We start from the raw sequence: 13,834 nt of genomic DNA on the forward strand, positions 1-13,834 counted from the left end.
TCATTTGAAATATATAGTAAAGGTATTTGTTCTCAAGAGCAGGTATTTTTATTGATTTATGAACATTTAGAAAATTTGACCATAAACATTCTGTATCAAAGTTAACATTTATTGTGGTTTTCATGCTTTTTTTTCTTGTTTAATTTTGTGTCTTAGGGCTCTTGGTGGTATCGCTCAATACGCTATAGCGGAGACCAGATTCTAATACGCACAACACAGATTTATACCTACTTTGTTTATAAAACTCGAAATATGGATATGAAACGTAAGTAAATTTAAGTAACTGTGATAGTAAATTATTTTCTGAGTCATTTATGTGGAATTGGTATATATATTCAATTGGAGAAATTCCATTTTATAGTTTTAGGGATATTCAGTTCATTATAGCTAAAGCTGGAGGAAGATGCTAATACCCTTTGTCATATTTCTTGATCTGTAGTTCTGTTATTCTCATTCACTCAGCTATATGTACATGTATATATTTTCCCTGCAGAGATTTTATGGTAAAGCTCCTTGTGGACTAATTTTGTAATAATTCCAGCTAACATTTCTTGAGTATTTATTGTTGCCAAGTATTGTGAGGCACTATGCATGTATTAAGTCATTTAATCTTTGTATGCTCCCATAAATAAGTATTGTTTTTAAGCACATTTTATAGATGAAGAAACTGAGCTCAAGGATACACAGTAAGTGACAGCTAGGATAGAACTCAGGCAGTGTGGCTCCCAAGCCAGTACATGATACCATGCTAATGGTGTAAAATAAGTGGAGGTCTTAGGAGTGTTTAAAGAAATTTGCCAAAATATTTCATTCCCAGAGGCTTATTTCAGAATTTATTATGACATAAAAAGTAACATCTTAAATACTTTGTTTGATCCCATAAAGATAACATTGTAAATTTATCCCAGAAATACTTTATATTACCTTTCAGAATCACTGCTCTGTTGAAATCTTACACATTAAAAAAAAAAAAAAAGACAAGTTTAAAATTGTGCCTCATGGGTAGATGCATTTTTGTTCCAAAACCTGAGTGGACTTTGTCATATTTTGTTTTTGCCAGTTTTATTAACTTTCTTGGTAATGAGAAAGAGATTTATCATACAATCCCAGGATTATATGACTGTGTGAGCTGATTTTATATTTCTGAAGAATGAGCAGGTCTTTTATTTCTGAGGAATGAGTGAATGTTACCCTCCCTTGTGCACATACACACTCTTCTTTATGCTGGGTTGAAATATCAATATATAAACATTCTCCTTTATGAAAATATTTAATGTTTGTAACCTGTTTTAATATGTTTTTTGGATCAGTGATCTTGATTTCTGTTTCATTTCTGAGGGTACTTAGCCTTACACAATTCTATCAGGAAAGCTTTGTTTAGCTTTATTTAATTTTGTTTGGTTAGTTATCATTTGTTTTAGCACTGACACCATTTATAGAGCTGTCTTAGGAACCGTTGTTTTCATTCAAACATTTGAGGGTAGTAATAGTAATAGCTCACACACATTACTATGCTTATGTGTATCAGGCACATATGAAGAAATTGAGGCCCATAGAGAAGTGAAGAATATTGTTTTAGGTCATTCAGCTAGGACTTGAAAGCTTCAGGGTTTATGCACTTAACTCCTATACTGTCCTGAATTTTGTGAGAACATTGCATGCATTTTCTGCCCTAAGGTGAAGATTGATAACTCGAGTGCCAGTTATTAAAGAGCTTGTATACACTAAGAAAAGTAACACTAATATATGTGACCTCAAATCATGTGTATTTCAAGGAACACTATTCCCACAAAGCCCTCCAGGATTCCATAATAAAAATTTTTGTAAATTGCAGTATATTTTAGATTACTCATGGCTTTGAGGAGTCATGAAGTGAAGAAACCTGAAACCCCTTTTAACCCCCTTTTTTCACAAAGCAGTTAGTTATGTCACATAGAATACTTGCTGCTGCTGTGTAGCTCTGGAAACCCTACTCAGTGTTCTGTGGTGACCTAAATGGGAAGGAAACCCAAAAAAGAGGGAATATATGTATACGTATAGCTGATTCACTTTGCTAAACAGTAGAAACTAACACAACATTGTAAAGCAGCTATCCTCCAATAAAAATTGATTCTTTTTAAAAAAGAAATTTTATGTGGAACACATGATTACATCTAGAAACCGATGCTATTTGTAGTGATTTTAATGCACCTAGTTGCTTCTGGGCCCTTAATTTGATGTGTATTTCTATTTACTTGTGATAGGTAATATTACAAACAGTTTTTAAAAATGAGATGTTTCTTTTGTTGTGAGAGAAATTTATACCTGTTAGTATTGATTTTATCATTGTGTGTGATTAGAAAACTGCCTCCCTCTAGGATTAATTTGGTATCGTGTGGGGAGGGTGATTAAGGGTCAGTAAATTTATTTTTCTTCGTATTTCTTTTGTTTTTTTAGGTCTTATCATGGTTTTGGCTGGAGCCTCTGAATTTGATCCTCAGTATAATAAAGATGCCACAAGCAGACCGACAGATAATATTTTAATACCTCAGGTTAGACCTGTCTCCCAAATTCTTTGATAAACATTTAAATGTTAAAGTTTATGCTTTATTAAGTATACATTTTTTGACTAATTATTTTATTTCTCCTAGCTCATCAGAGAAATTGGCAGCATTAATTTAAAGAAGAATGAGCCTCCACTTACCTGCCCTTACAGCCTGAAGGCCAGAGTTCTTTTACTGTCTCATCTTGCTAGAATGAAAATTCCTGAGACCCTTGAAGAAGGTATTTTGATTCTACTGTCTGTAGGGTTTTAGTGGTACAAAAGCAGTAGATTTAATTAGGCCTCATGGTGCAGTGTTTTTGTCACTGTTCTTTTTTGCTCAATCAGATAATTACTCAAGGACCTTTTAAAAACTAGTCTGTATGCTACATACATAATTAACTTTCACAAATACTTTGAAGGTCTTAGTAAGTCAGATGATTTGGCAAATGTTAAAATGTTGTATTTCAAGGTGAGAGAATACTCTATGAAAAATGTCTAGTTAATTGCAGATTATTCAATAATTCCTCATGACTTTTTTTAAAAAAAGAATTTTGTAAGCTTTTTGCGGGGAGAAAAAACGGATTTCACAACAGATATTTCAGTCAGCACCACTAGTACCACCACCATACTCCAGCAGTAGTTACCAGTAAAATGTCTGTTTAATCTTGACTTAAAGCCTCATCAGTACTTGAAGCCATTTATTCTACTTAAAAAAAGCAGTGGATTAGGACTGTGGTGTCTCCAGAAATGTTGTGAATTTGAGTGTCATCTCTTTTCACTTGCATTATTTCATCTGAAAGTTTTAAAAGAAAGTTATTATCCTTAGGGAATAAATTTTCTTTCTGAATGAACCAACACCTCTTCCCCCTGCTTTAAGCCAATAATGCAATCAAATGCCTTTGAAAACAAGGTCAGTTGATGCTCAGTGATTAGTGATAGTACCATAGGCTACATATGATGGAATTAAGGTACACTACTTAGGTATTGTTTATTGAAGTTGCAAAGTAACTAGTAATTCTGTTCCTAATGTTCTGTACAGATATGAAACCATCTCCATTTTTACCAATTATATAAGGAACAGGAAACAAATTTATTTTAGATTGAGTATCAACCCCACTGGGTGATCTCAGTGGTTAACTATTATTGCAGTATAAGTGAAAGAATCTCTCTCTCCTCCTATCCTCTCTCTCCATTTAGTTGACATTCATTCTCAGTCTTAGTCTTTGGACTTATCCATAATTATAGAAACTTAGATGCACAAGAAGAAAATTTTTGAAGTTCTTCAATTAATGAGGTTATGATTAAGTTTAAGACTGTTAACCAGAAAAAAAGGTAGGGAGTAATTTATAAAGCCAAAAACCATAATATTAAAAGTTTGCCTTTAAAACATCTAATCTGAGCTAGGGTTTTTCTGACTGATTTTTTGACATGGTGCTGCCGAGGAGAGACAGTTGTGTTCAGCCTATAAAATTCTGAGGTCATGTGAAAAATTTGTTCAACAACTTAAATTTAGCTTTAGTCTTGGACTACAGGTAATAATTGTTTTAGTATAAAAGAAGAATGATTTGTTTCAGGTGTTTTATTGTTTTGCAGATCAGCAATTTATGCTGAAAAAATGCCCTGCCCTACTTCAAGAAATGGTTAATGTAATCTGCCAACTAATAATAATGGCCAGGAGCCGTGAAGGTGAGGAAGCATAATTATGTTGTACTTTTTCTCGAAAGCGTATAGTACAGATTATACTTTTAAGATTTGAGGGAACCTAATATATTTCTGTCTGTAAGTTGAATCAGCTTTCCCGGTGTTGCTTATGAATTTCCTGTATTTTCTATCATGTAAAGTACCACAACTTACATTTTTTAATTCAGTTTTTTCATTGTTTTATCGTTTATTTTTTTATTGTTTGCAAAGATTTAAAATATCCTTTTCTTCCTCTGAATATTTTTAGAATTAGGTTAACAATGAGTTTGAAATAATTCTTTAAGTGCTGTAATGATGACTTGTCTGACATGTAGTGTTTTTTGCATGAAGGGAAAAAAGAACAAGGGAGTTTATGGTCTGTAACGGAAAGAGACCCTTAAAAAAGGAGGTAGTGGTTGTGTTTTGTTGTTACGGATGATGTCATTTTGTGGCATGACATCGGTATGTTCTTAATACCAAAAATGTCTTATGATTTACTGGTTTTGGAAGTGGTGCAAAGAATTTTTCTATTAAAATCAATGGTTGTTGCTGGTTGATGTACATTTGACCAAGTTTGTATATTTTCTGTGTCTTATCCAGTAACTTTTAAAGGAAAGTCAACACTGTGGTCATAAAATTTGAGGTGTTAAGGATGTTCACATGGATTTGTGTTTGTTATGAATTGTGTACTCTGAACATATAAATAGTCCATCCCTGTTTTTGCTTTTCCTCCTATTCTTTCTAAGAAAGGGAGTTTCGTGCTCCAACTTTGGCATCCCTTGAAAATTGCATGAAGCTTTCCCAGATGGCTGTGCAAGGCCTTCAGCAGTTTAAGTCTCCCCTTCTGCAGCTCCCTCACATTGAAGAAGACAATCTTAGAAGAGTTTCTAATCATAAAAAGGTAATTTGCCACTTTAAAATTAGTTTTAAGCAGTTTGTTCTGTCACTTAAAGGTAACACGAATGAAAATTTTTCTAGAAGTGGTTACTATGGACATCTTAGATTTACAATGTTTCAAGCATTCTAAAACTATGCCTCAAGTGATTCTGTTAACACTTTCTTGAATAGGTAGCTATTTTATAACATTTTATTAATACTACTGAAATGATCTTACTACTTTGGGGGGGTCAAAATTTAAGCAGTTAACACTTTGCTCTTTATGTTGCCAAAAATAAATGTACTGTGTAAAAATGCACTGTATACTTTTCATTTATTTCATTAATGGCTTAAAGCTTGAGCAGTAGTTTATTGGTTGAATATGAACAAAAAATTAAACATTCAATATATAAGTAGATCATGTAAAGATAATTCTTATTTAGAAATTATAGTCTGTATATAGATTATGAGAATGAATCTTGTGTATGTGTGTGTGTGTGTGTGTGTTAGTCACTCAGCTGTGTCTGACTCTCTGTGACCCCATGGACTGCAGCCCACCAGGCTTCTCTGTACATGGAATTCTCAAGACGAGAATACTGGAGTGGGTTGTCATTTCCTTCTCCAATGCGAATTTTAGTAGTAGTAGTGTAGTCACTAAGTCGCGTCCGACTCTTGCAACCCCACAGACTGAATCTTAAAAGACACAGCAAAAAATGTGTATAAATGAAAAACTTGAGGAAATATAGGAAAAAATGGAATGAGACTATAATTTTAAACATCACTTTGTATATATTAGACAAAGAGGAAAAAAGACATTGGACTTGATAGTAGTAAGGTAGAACTAGTAAATGTGTATTAGAAATTTGTATCAGAACACTCTTCTCGCAAGTAAGTGTGTTGCTGTTTTAAACTTGATCACATTTAAAGTCATAATTGGAAACTTCAGAATTCAGAAGCAGGCATTTCACATGCCTCATGATCTAATCCCTATCTATGAAAGTAAAAATTAATAACTAGCAGCAAATACTCAGAAATTAAAAATCCTTCTCCTTGGCATTCATTTAGCCAGGATTGGTATTACTGCAGTAACAGATAGCTATATTTAGAAAATAATAAGGATTAGAATATTGCATCAGTTCAGTTCAGTCGCTCTATCCTGTCCGACTCTTTGCGACCCTATAGACTGCAGCATGCCAGGCTTCCCTGTCCATCACCAACTCCCGGAGCTTGGTCAAACTCATGTCCATCGAGTCGGTGATGCCATCCGACCATCTCATCCTCTGTTGTCCCCTTCTCCTGCTGCCTTCAATCTTCCCAGCATCAGGGTCTTTTCCAGTAAGTCAGTTCTTTGCATGAGGTGGCCAAAGTATTGGAGTTTCAGCTTCAGCATCAGTCCTTCCAATGGATAGTCAGGACTGATTTCCTTTAGGATTGAATGGTTTGATCTTGCAGTGCAAGGGACTCTCAAGAGTCTTCTCCAACACCACAGTTCAAAAGCTTCAATTCTTCGGCTCTCAACTTTCTTTATGGTCCAACTTTCATATCCATACATGACTATTGGAAAAGCCACAGCTTTGACTAGACTGACCTTTGTTGGTAAAGTGATGTCTCTGCTTTTTAATATGCTGTCTAGGTTGGTCATAGCTTTTCTTCCAAGGAGCAAGTGTCTTTTAGTTTCTTCTAAAAAAAGAAAATTAAAAGAATATTGCATAGTAAAACCTAAAGAGTACATGCAGCTATATACTTGCAGATAAATTCGTATTCTTAAAGGTTTTTATCTTTAAAATTAAAAATAGAAGTCTGCAAACTGAACAAATTAAATGACAGTAGTTCCTGCTTGGATCAAGAGTCTATATGAATGTTACTGTTTTTTTCCTCCAACTTTAATTTTTTCTAATTTAAAAAATAACTGTGTATTAACTTTGTAATAAAAAATTCTTGTTTAAATTTCCTTGGAGGCTGTGAAATGCAGTATAGTTATATTTTCTGCTTTGAAATGTATATAATTTTAACATTTTTCTAAAAGCTTTTGGATTTTGTTTTAGTAAACATACTAGTAATTTTCTGTTTATGAAGAGTTGCATGGCTTTGAGATTTATTTTCTGTCTTCTTTTAAATTTAGTTCAAAATTAAAACTATCCAGGATTTGGTGAGTTTAAAAGAATCAGATCGTCACAATCTGTTGCATTTCCTTGAAGATGAAAAATATGAGGAGGTTATGGCTGTCCTTGGGAGTTTCCCGTATGTGACTATGGACATAAAGTCACAGGGTAAGTGAGAGGTTTCCTGTTGTTTCCCTGTTGGTGGACTGGCTCTTGTTTATTTGGGTCAAGGTTCTCAAAACACTTCACTTCATAGCTTTTAATTAGACTTTGTAGAATTGTAGTTTACCTGTCAGATTTGCTGTGATGGAAGATGTTGTAGAGTTAGTAGTTTTGATTTGAGAACGCTTTTGTTCTATAGTTCAACTTTAAGGAACATCTTAACTTTTCAAAGAATGGAAGAGATTTTCAAATGTAATGGAAGATATTTGAAATATTTCTATTGTTAGTATAAAATAGCTGCTTAGTTCTAAAATTAATTTTTTAAAAAACCTAACTTATTTATACATATTAAGCCTTTGAAATCACCACACTCTGTGCCACATTTCGTGTGTTTTTCTTGACTTACTTTTGTCTTTATGTCTGCTTGGAGTGGAAAAAGAGATAGAGATTATTTTTCTACTTACATAATTGTCCTACGAATTCCCATTTTACAACTGAATATGATATTTTAGAATGGTGATAGGATTAGAGATTATTCTGCTCCATTCCTTCATTGTGATATTATTCTGAGCTTTGGCATTTGCTAAGTTGCTGTTGTTAGAATATTCTTGTGGGACCAAGAATACAAGGATGTGTTAGGAATCGTTCCTGTTTTTAAAGGGCTTGTAGTTAAGTTCATTTTATTATTAAGACTTTTGGGGATGTATGTAGCAAATGTGTTTTAAAAAAGCAAACAATGCAAAAACATTGCAGAAAACATCTTTAAGGTGCTTTTTCATATAAACAATATTTTAAAGTTCTTGCCTTAAAAAATATCTTTAACATTATTTAGAATACAGTTTGCAGGCATTTGATTATACAGGTAAAATCTTGTGAGTATAAAGTTTGTACAGTTTAATAGAGTGACAGACACTCTTTTATATCACTGTGAGAGAAAGCTATGGTAATCCTCACAATATACTATATTTTAAAAGATCTGGACTTGAAACTTAGCAGTGCCAGCATAGCCATTTTGTGGCCTTGAGCATTTTACTTTATTCCTTAACCTCAGTCTCTTTAAAGAAATAATAATAATGTTTCATAGAGCTAATTTAAGGATTAAATGAGTACATTGTTGAAGACATCTTCTGGAGAAATTTATATAGAGTAGATAGTAAATGGCAGTGGCACCCCACTCCAGTACTCTTGCCTGGAAAATCCCATGGACGGAGGAGCCTGGTAGGCTACAGTCCATGGGGTCGCTAAGAGTCAGACACGACTGAGCGACTTCACTTTCACTTTTCCCTTTCATGCACTGGAGAAGGAAATGGCAACCCACTCCAGTATTCTTGCCTGGAGAATCCCAGGGACGGCGGAGCCTGGTGGGCTGCCGTCTATGGGGTCGCACAGAGTCGGACACGACTGAAGCGACTTAGCAGTAGCAGTAGCAGATAGTAAATTATTTTTTATTTAGTAGCCTTAAAATTGTATATGTTTGAAATACTAAAGTCTCAGATTGATTTGGATAAGTTAAGTTTTGCTGTTTGTCTTGACATAGAGCTTGATTTTTATTTATTTTTTCTTATATCTTACAGTATTGGATGATGAAGATAGCAACAACATCACAGTAGGATCCTTAGTTACAGTTTTGGTTAAATTGACAAGGCAAACAATGGCAGTAAGTAGTCTGTATTTTTATGCTTTGAGAATTTATATGTTAAGATATTTATGTTTATTTTCTCATTTTCAGTTACACATTTTCAAAGTCAAAACTATATAGTTTTGAAAATCTAATTTTGCAGAATCTGTTAGCCGTTTTGAAATTTTAATTTCGATTTTCTCATTTGTTTCCACACACACAAAGTTGGAAGATAGATGAATTCTTCAGGTGATGATTTGTTAATTCCCTATAAAGCATTATAATGTAATCTGGGTATCTTTCTTAAGCCAAAAAATGTTATACAGAGATTGATTATTGATTATTGTTGAGGATTTCATTACCTACTCCTTTTTAATCAGTTCTTGAGAGAATTTACTCCCTTTTATTTTTTATTTTAAAAAGTACAGTAAAATAGCTCTTTTCCTAATTATGTAAAAAATTTATGCTGTCTGGGAAACAAATTTAGGCAATGCAGAAAAGTATGGGAAGAAATTAAAATCACCTAAAATTCTACCACTCTGAGATCATCAGTTTTGAAGCTCATCCCTTTAGATAGCCTGATGCATGAATACCCACAGAATTAAAATGATGTTGATAACATGGATCCCTTATTTCACCCCTGCTTCCTTAGGAAGCCACCTTGTCAGACCCAGATGACCAGAACTCAGCCTTATGTAAATCCTTTTGTATCTTTTTCCATGGTCATGTTTACTGTCTGGACCTTTTCAGTGCATATATGTACATGCATATATATGTATGCTGGTACTGTTCTCATTCTTTTTCATTAAATCTAGTCACATGTATGTTTCCTGCACCTTGTTTTTCTCAGTTTCTGCTACATATTTATATTACCTCCCAAGCTAAGCGCACCTCGCAAGTTGCAAGTATAGTTGTAACTAATTTTTACTAAACTATAGTATTTCAGCTCAGTTTATTGAACCAGTGGTAGATTTTAGCCTATTCTACTCTGAGGTCTATGGGCATCTGCAGGAAATATGCTGCATTTAAAACCCATGTCTAAAACCTCTAGTAGAAAAAGCATATTTTGTAGTTGTTGTTGTATTAGTTGCTCAGTTGTGTTGGACTCTTTGGGACCCCATGGACTATAGCCTGTCAGGCTCCTCTGTCCATGGGATTCTCCAGGCAAGAATACTGGAGTGGGTAGCCATTCTATGAGTCACAGTAGGCCATATCAAAACAAAGATACTGATATGGTAGCAGGTGGTAAAGGAAGCATTGGTATGTATCATGGACTCTGGATGAGAGGTGCCTCCTGGGAGATGAGGCTGCTCTAAGCCGGTGGCCAGGGTTAGGTTTTGAATGCAAACTACACTGCCTACGTGCTTTGGAATTCCCAGGCCAAGAAATGAGCACAAAGTTGTCCTTGGGCTGTTGACATTTCTCTGGTAATTGGTAGAAGAAAAAGCAGATGTGGCCTGGAGAAAGGGGAAGAATCAAGTATTTATCTTCTAGTTCTAGGATCGATTGTATTTCAGTATAATTATTAGAATTCAACTAACAAATGAAGAAATGAGCAGAGATGATAGAGTTAGGCTAGGCGATGACAAACTTTTTCTCTCAAGGTTCAGTCAGTAAATACTAATATTTTTGGTTTTTACAGGCCATACAGTCTCTCTAGCAATGGCTGAACTCACAAATGGGCATGGTTGTATTCTAATAAAACTTTGTCTAAAAAGCAAAAAATGGGCCATAGTTTGCTGGCCCCTGCATTAGGCCAACAGTTTAGAGCCCAGTCGTTATTGTTTTCACTTGTTAGCTTTAATAATTCTGGGGAGTTTATGGAACAACCCACTTGTCCTGTTCTATATAGAGTCACACTGAATTCTTACCGGATTTCAAATTCTAAATTTATAGTGTCTCTACTGATTCAAAATAGATTATTAGGTGGGTGGGTATATCTTGGATATGTAGATTTTCTTGGTGTTCTACTTAGTTATACGTAAGTTATATCAGTTATATTAGCAGTATTGCATACAATCATAAATAAACTAATATTGATCTCATAAAGTTATGATGTTAGAGTAATGTATTCAGATTCTCATAACTTTAAAATAGTGATGTCTGATTACTATTAGAATAAAAGTAAAAATTTAAGTTATGAAATGATTGACTTTATAATAATTTTACATATTTTAAAGCATTGCATTTATAAATTTAAGTAGAATGTACTTTTCAAAATATATTCAAGACAGATGTGAGATATTTCAGAAGTTAACTTCTAAGGTGTCCTTTAGTGATGGCCAAATTTGCACACATACATCATTTAGTAATTGCTAAAAGCCTCCTGTCTAGCCATTTTGTCCCCACCTCCTGTAATTGTCAGCAGTTAATAAATTACTGATAAGGCTTCCCTGATGGCTCAGTGGTAAAGAACCCACCTGCCAATGCAGGAGACAGGAATTCGATGCCAAATCTGGGAAGATCCTACATTCTATGAAGCACCTAATTCCGTGTGCCACAACTATTGAGCCTATGTTCTAGAGCCTGGTAGCCACAACTACTGAGCCCACGTGGGGCAACTGCTGAAGCCTGTACGCCCTAAAGCCTGTGCTCTGCAACAAGAGAAGCCACTGCAGTAAGAAGCCTGCACACTGCAACGAGAGAGTAACCTCTGTTCTCCACAACCAGAGGAAAGCCTGCACAGCAACGAAACTCAACACAGCCAAAAATAAATAAACTTACTGATAATATATATTGAAAGATTGTTTTATATGAAAGTTAAATATAAGTTGAACAAAGTTTTTATTTTTCTTGCTCCCTCTACTCCAGGAAGTATTTGAAAAGGAGCAGTCCATCTGTGCTGCAGAGGAACAGCCAGCAGAAGATGGGGTAAAAACTTGAGTTTACCTATCTATCTTTTCTGGTAAAAGAACTGTTTTGTTTAGTTCTCTGATTGATTTATCTTGCTGTGGGAGAAAATTCACTTTACTAAAACATTTTATTAGTTTAGCCATTTCCATCTAAAATTTCCTATGACTCCTGATGAAACTATTGCTACAACATCTGAGTGTGTACGTGTGTTGTGATTTATAGCAGGGTGAGACTAACAAGAACAAGACAAAAGGAGGATGGCAACAGAAGAGTAAAGGACCCAAGAAAACGGCTAAATCAAAAAAAAAGAAACCTTTAAAAAAAAAGCCTACACCTGTGCCCTTATCTCAACCAAAGCAGCAGAAACAAAAACAGGCTAATGGAGTCGTTGGGAGTGTAAGTTTATTATCTCATGTAGAGACTGTCGTTAGTATCATCTTTGTTGAGGTCTGAAGTACACTAAAATGTTCAAATCTTATCAGCTCCTGAAGTTTTATAAATGTATATACCCATGATCCCAGATCAAGATATAAAACCCACCAGCACCCTAGAAGGCTCCCTGGTACCCTTCTCAGTCAGTGACCCCTCCATCCAACCCCACTCCCTTCCCCACTATGCTATTATTACCATAAATTAGTTTTGCCTATTTTTAAAATGCATGTAAGTAGAGTCATTTGGCTGCTTTCATTCAACATTGTCTTTGACATTCTTCTGTATTATGTGTAGCACCAAGTGTGTGTGTGTGTGTGTGTGTGTGTGTGTGTGTGAGAGAGAGAGAGAGAGAGATTCCATTATATGAATATACTACAGTTTGTCTGTCCTGTGACTGGTAGACATACAGGCTTTTCTAGTTTTTGCCTGTTATGAATAAAGGTGTTATGATTTGATACATGTCATTTTGTGAACATCTATTTTTCTTTGATATGTGCCTATTAGTAAAATTTCTGGGTCATAAAATAGAGGTATGTCTAACTTGCTGAAAGAGCCCATTTTCTAAAGTTGTACCATATTATGCTCCTACCAGCAAAATATGAGTCCAGTTGTTCTACATTCTCACCAGTACTTGGTTTTACCAGTTTTTTTTGTTTTAGCCACTGTAATGGATCTGTAGTTGGTATTTCTGTGTGTGGCCGTTTTTGTATTTACCTTATGACTAATAGTATTGAACACCTTTTCCCATGCCTACTGGCTATTTGGATATCCTCATTATTTTTGGATTATTTGTCTTCTGACGGTTTTGTAGGATTCTTTTATGTAGTGTGGATAAGTGTTTCTTTAACTTTCTTAATGGAGTTTTATATGATTCTTATTAATAATAAAGTCTGTTTCATCAGTCTTTATGGTTAAGTGCTTTTGTGTCCTGTTTAAGACATCTCTGCCTATCCCAAGGACACAAGGAGAGGTAGATACTTTGTTTCCTTCTATAAGTGTTACTACAGTATTTTACTTGTTATATTTAGCTCTAAGATGCATCTTTAATTTTTGTGAATAGTGTGAGATTGGGATTATGGGCCATTTATTTTAGCACCATTTATTGGAAAGCTCTCTGAATTGCAGTCATAATTTGTTGTAAAATGAGTTACCTTAACTGTATATGTGGAAATTTCTTTATGGGCTCTCCTTCCATTGATTATTTGTCTCTTCTTGTGCCAATGCCACAGTCTTAATTATTGTGTCTTGAAGTCTTAAAATGGAATAATGTAAGTCCTCGAACTCTTATTTTACTTCTTCAAAATTGTCTTGACTATTTTAGATCCCTTGCATTTTCAGCTAAAATTTTAGAATAATTTTGATAATTTCCACCCCCAAAAAAGCTGCTGGCACTTAGACTGGTATTGTGTTTAATCTTTGGTGCAATATGGGGAGAATTCACAGGTTAACAGTATTGACAGTTTTTATTCATAATTATGCTTTATCTTTATTATCCCCCTTAATTTTTCTTGGCAGTGTTTTGTGATTTCTCTTGGCAGAGAATGACACACCTTTCATTAGATTTGCTCCTGTGTATTTGATGCTTTC

General features: G+C 34.5%; 1 protein-coding gene across 8 annotated transcripts in view; it reads left to right on the forward strand.

The window, feature by feature from the left end:
• The window catches only part of SEC63 (SEC63 protein translocation regulator), a 61,791-nt gene that overhangs the window by 33,599 nt on the left and 14,358 nt on the right, over nucleotides 1–13,834 (forward strand). For 4 of the 8 annotated variants that reach the window (XM_081526828.1, XM_081526830.1, XM_081526832.1 and 1 more), the window contains exons 8-16: nucleotides 157–265; nucleotides 2,437–2,531; nucleotides 2,631–2,763; nucleotides 4,118–4,210; nucleotides 4,951–5,105; nucleotides 7,203–7,350; nucleotides 8,919–9,001; nucleotides 11,774–11,833; nucleotides 12,038–12,211. In XM_081526828.1, coding sequence (XP_081382954.1) covers nucleotides 157–265; nucleotides 2,437–2,531; nucleotides 2,631–2,763; nucleotides 4,118–4,210; nucleotides 4,951–5,105; nucleotides 7,203–7,350; nucleotides 8,919–9,001; nucleotides 11,774–11,833; nucleotides 12,038–12,211 — 1,050 coding nt within the window. The remainder of the gene's footprint in view (nucleotides 1–156; nucleotides 266–2,436; nucleotides 2,532–2,630; nucleotides 2,764–4,117; nucleotides 4,211–4,950; nucleotides 5,106–7,202; nucleotides 7,351–8,918; nucleotides 9,002–11,773; nucleotides 11,834–12,037; nucleotides 12,212–13,834) is intronic. The other 4 variants (XM_081526829.1, XM_081526831.1, XM_081526835.1 and 1 more) reach the window with 1 other exon arrangement.

Source organism: Giraffa tippelskirchi, chromosome 9 (assembly GCF_054371585.1).
Source record: "Giraffa tippelskirchi isolate mGirTip1 chromosome 9, T2T-mGirTip1v1.2.pri, whole genome shotgun sequence".
Classification (NCBI taxonomy): Eukaryota; Metazoa; Chordata; class Mammalia; order Artiodactyla; family Giraffidae; genus Giraffa; species Giraffa tippelskirchi.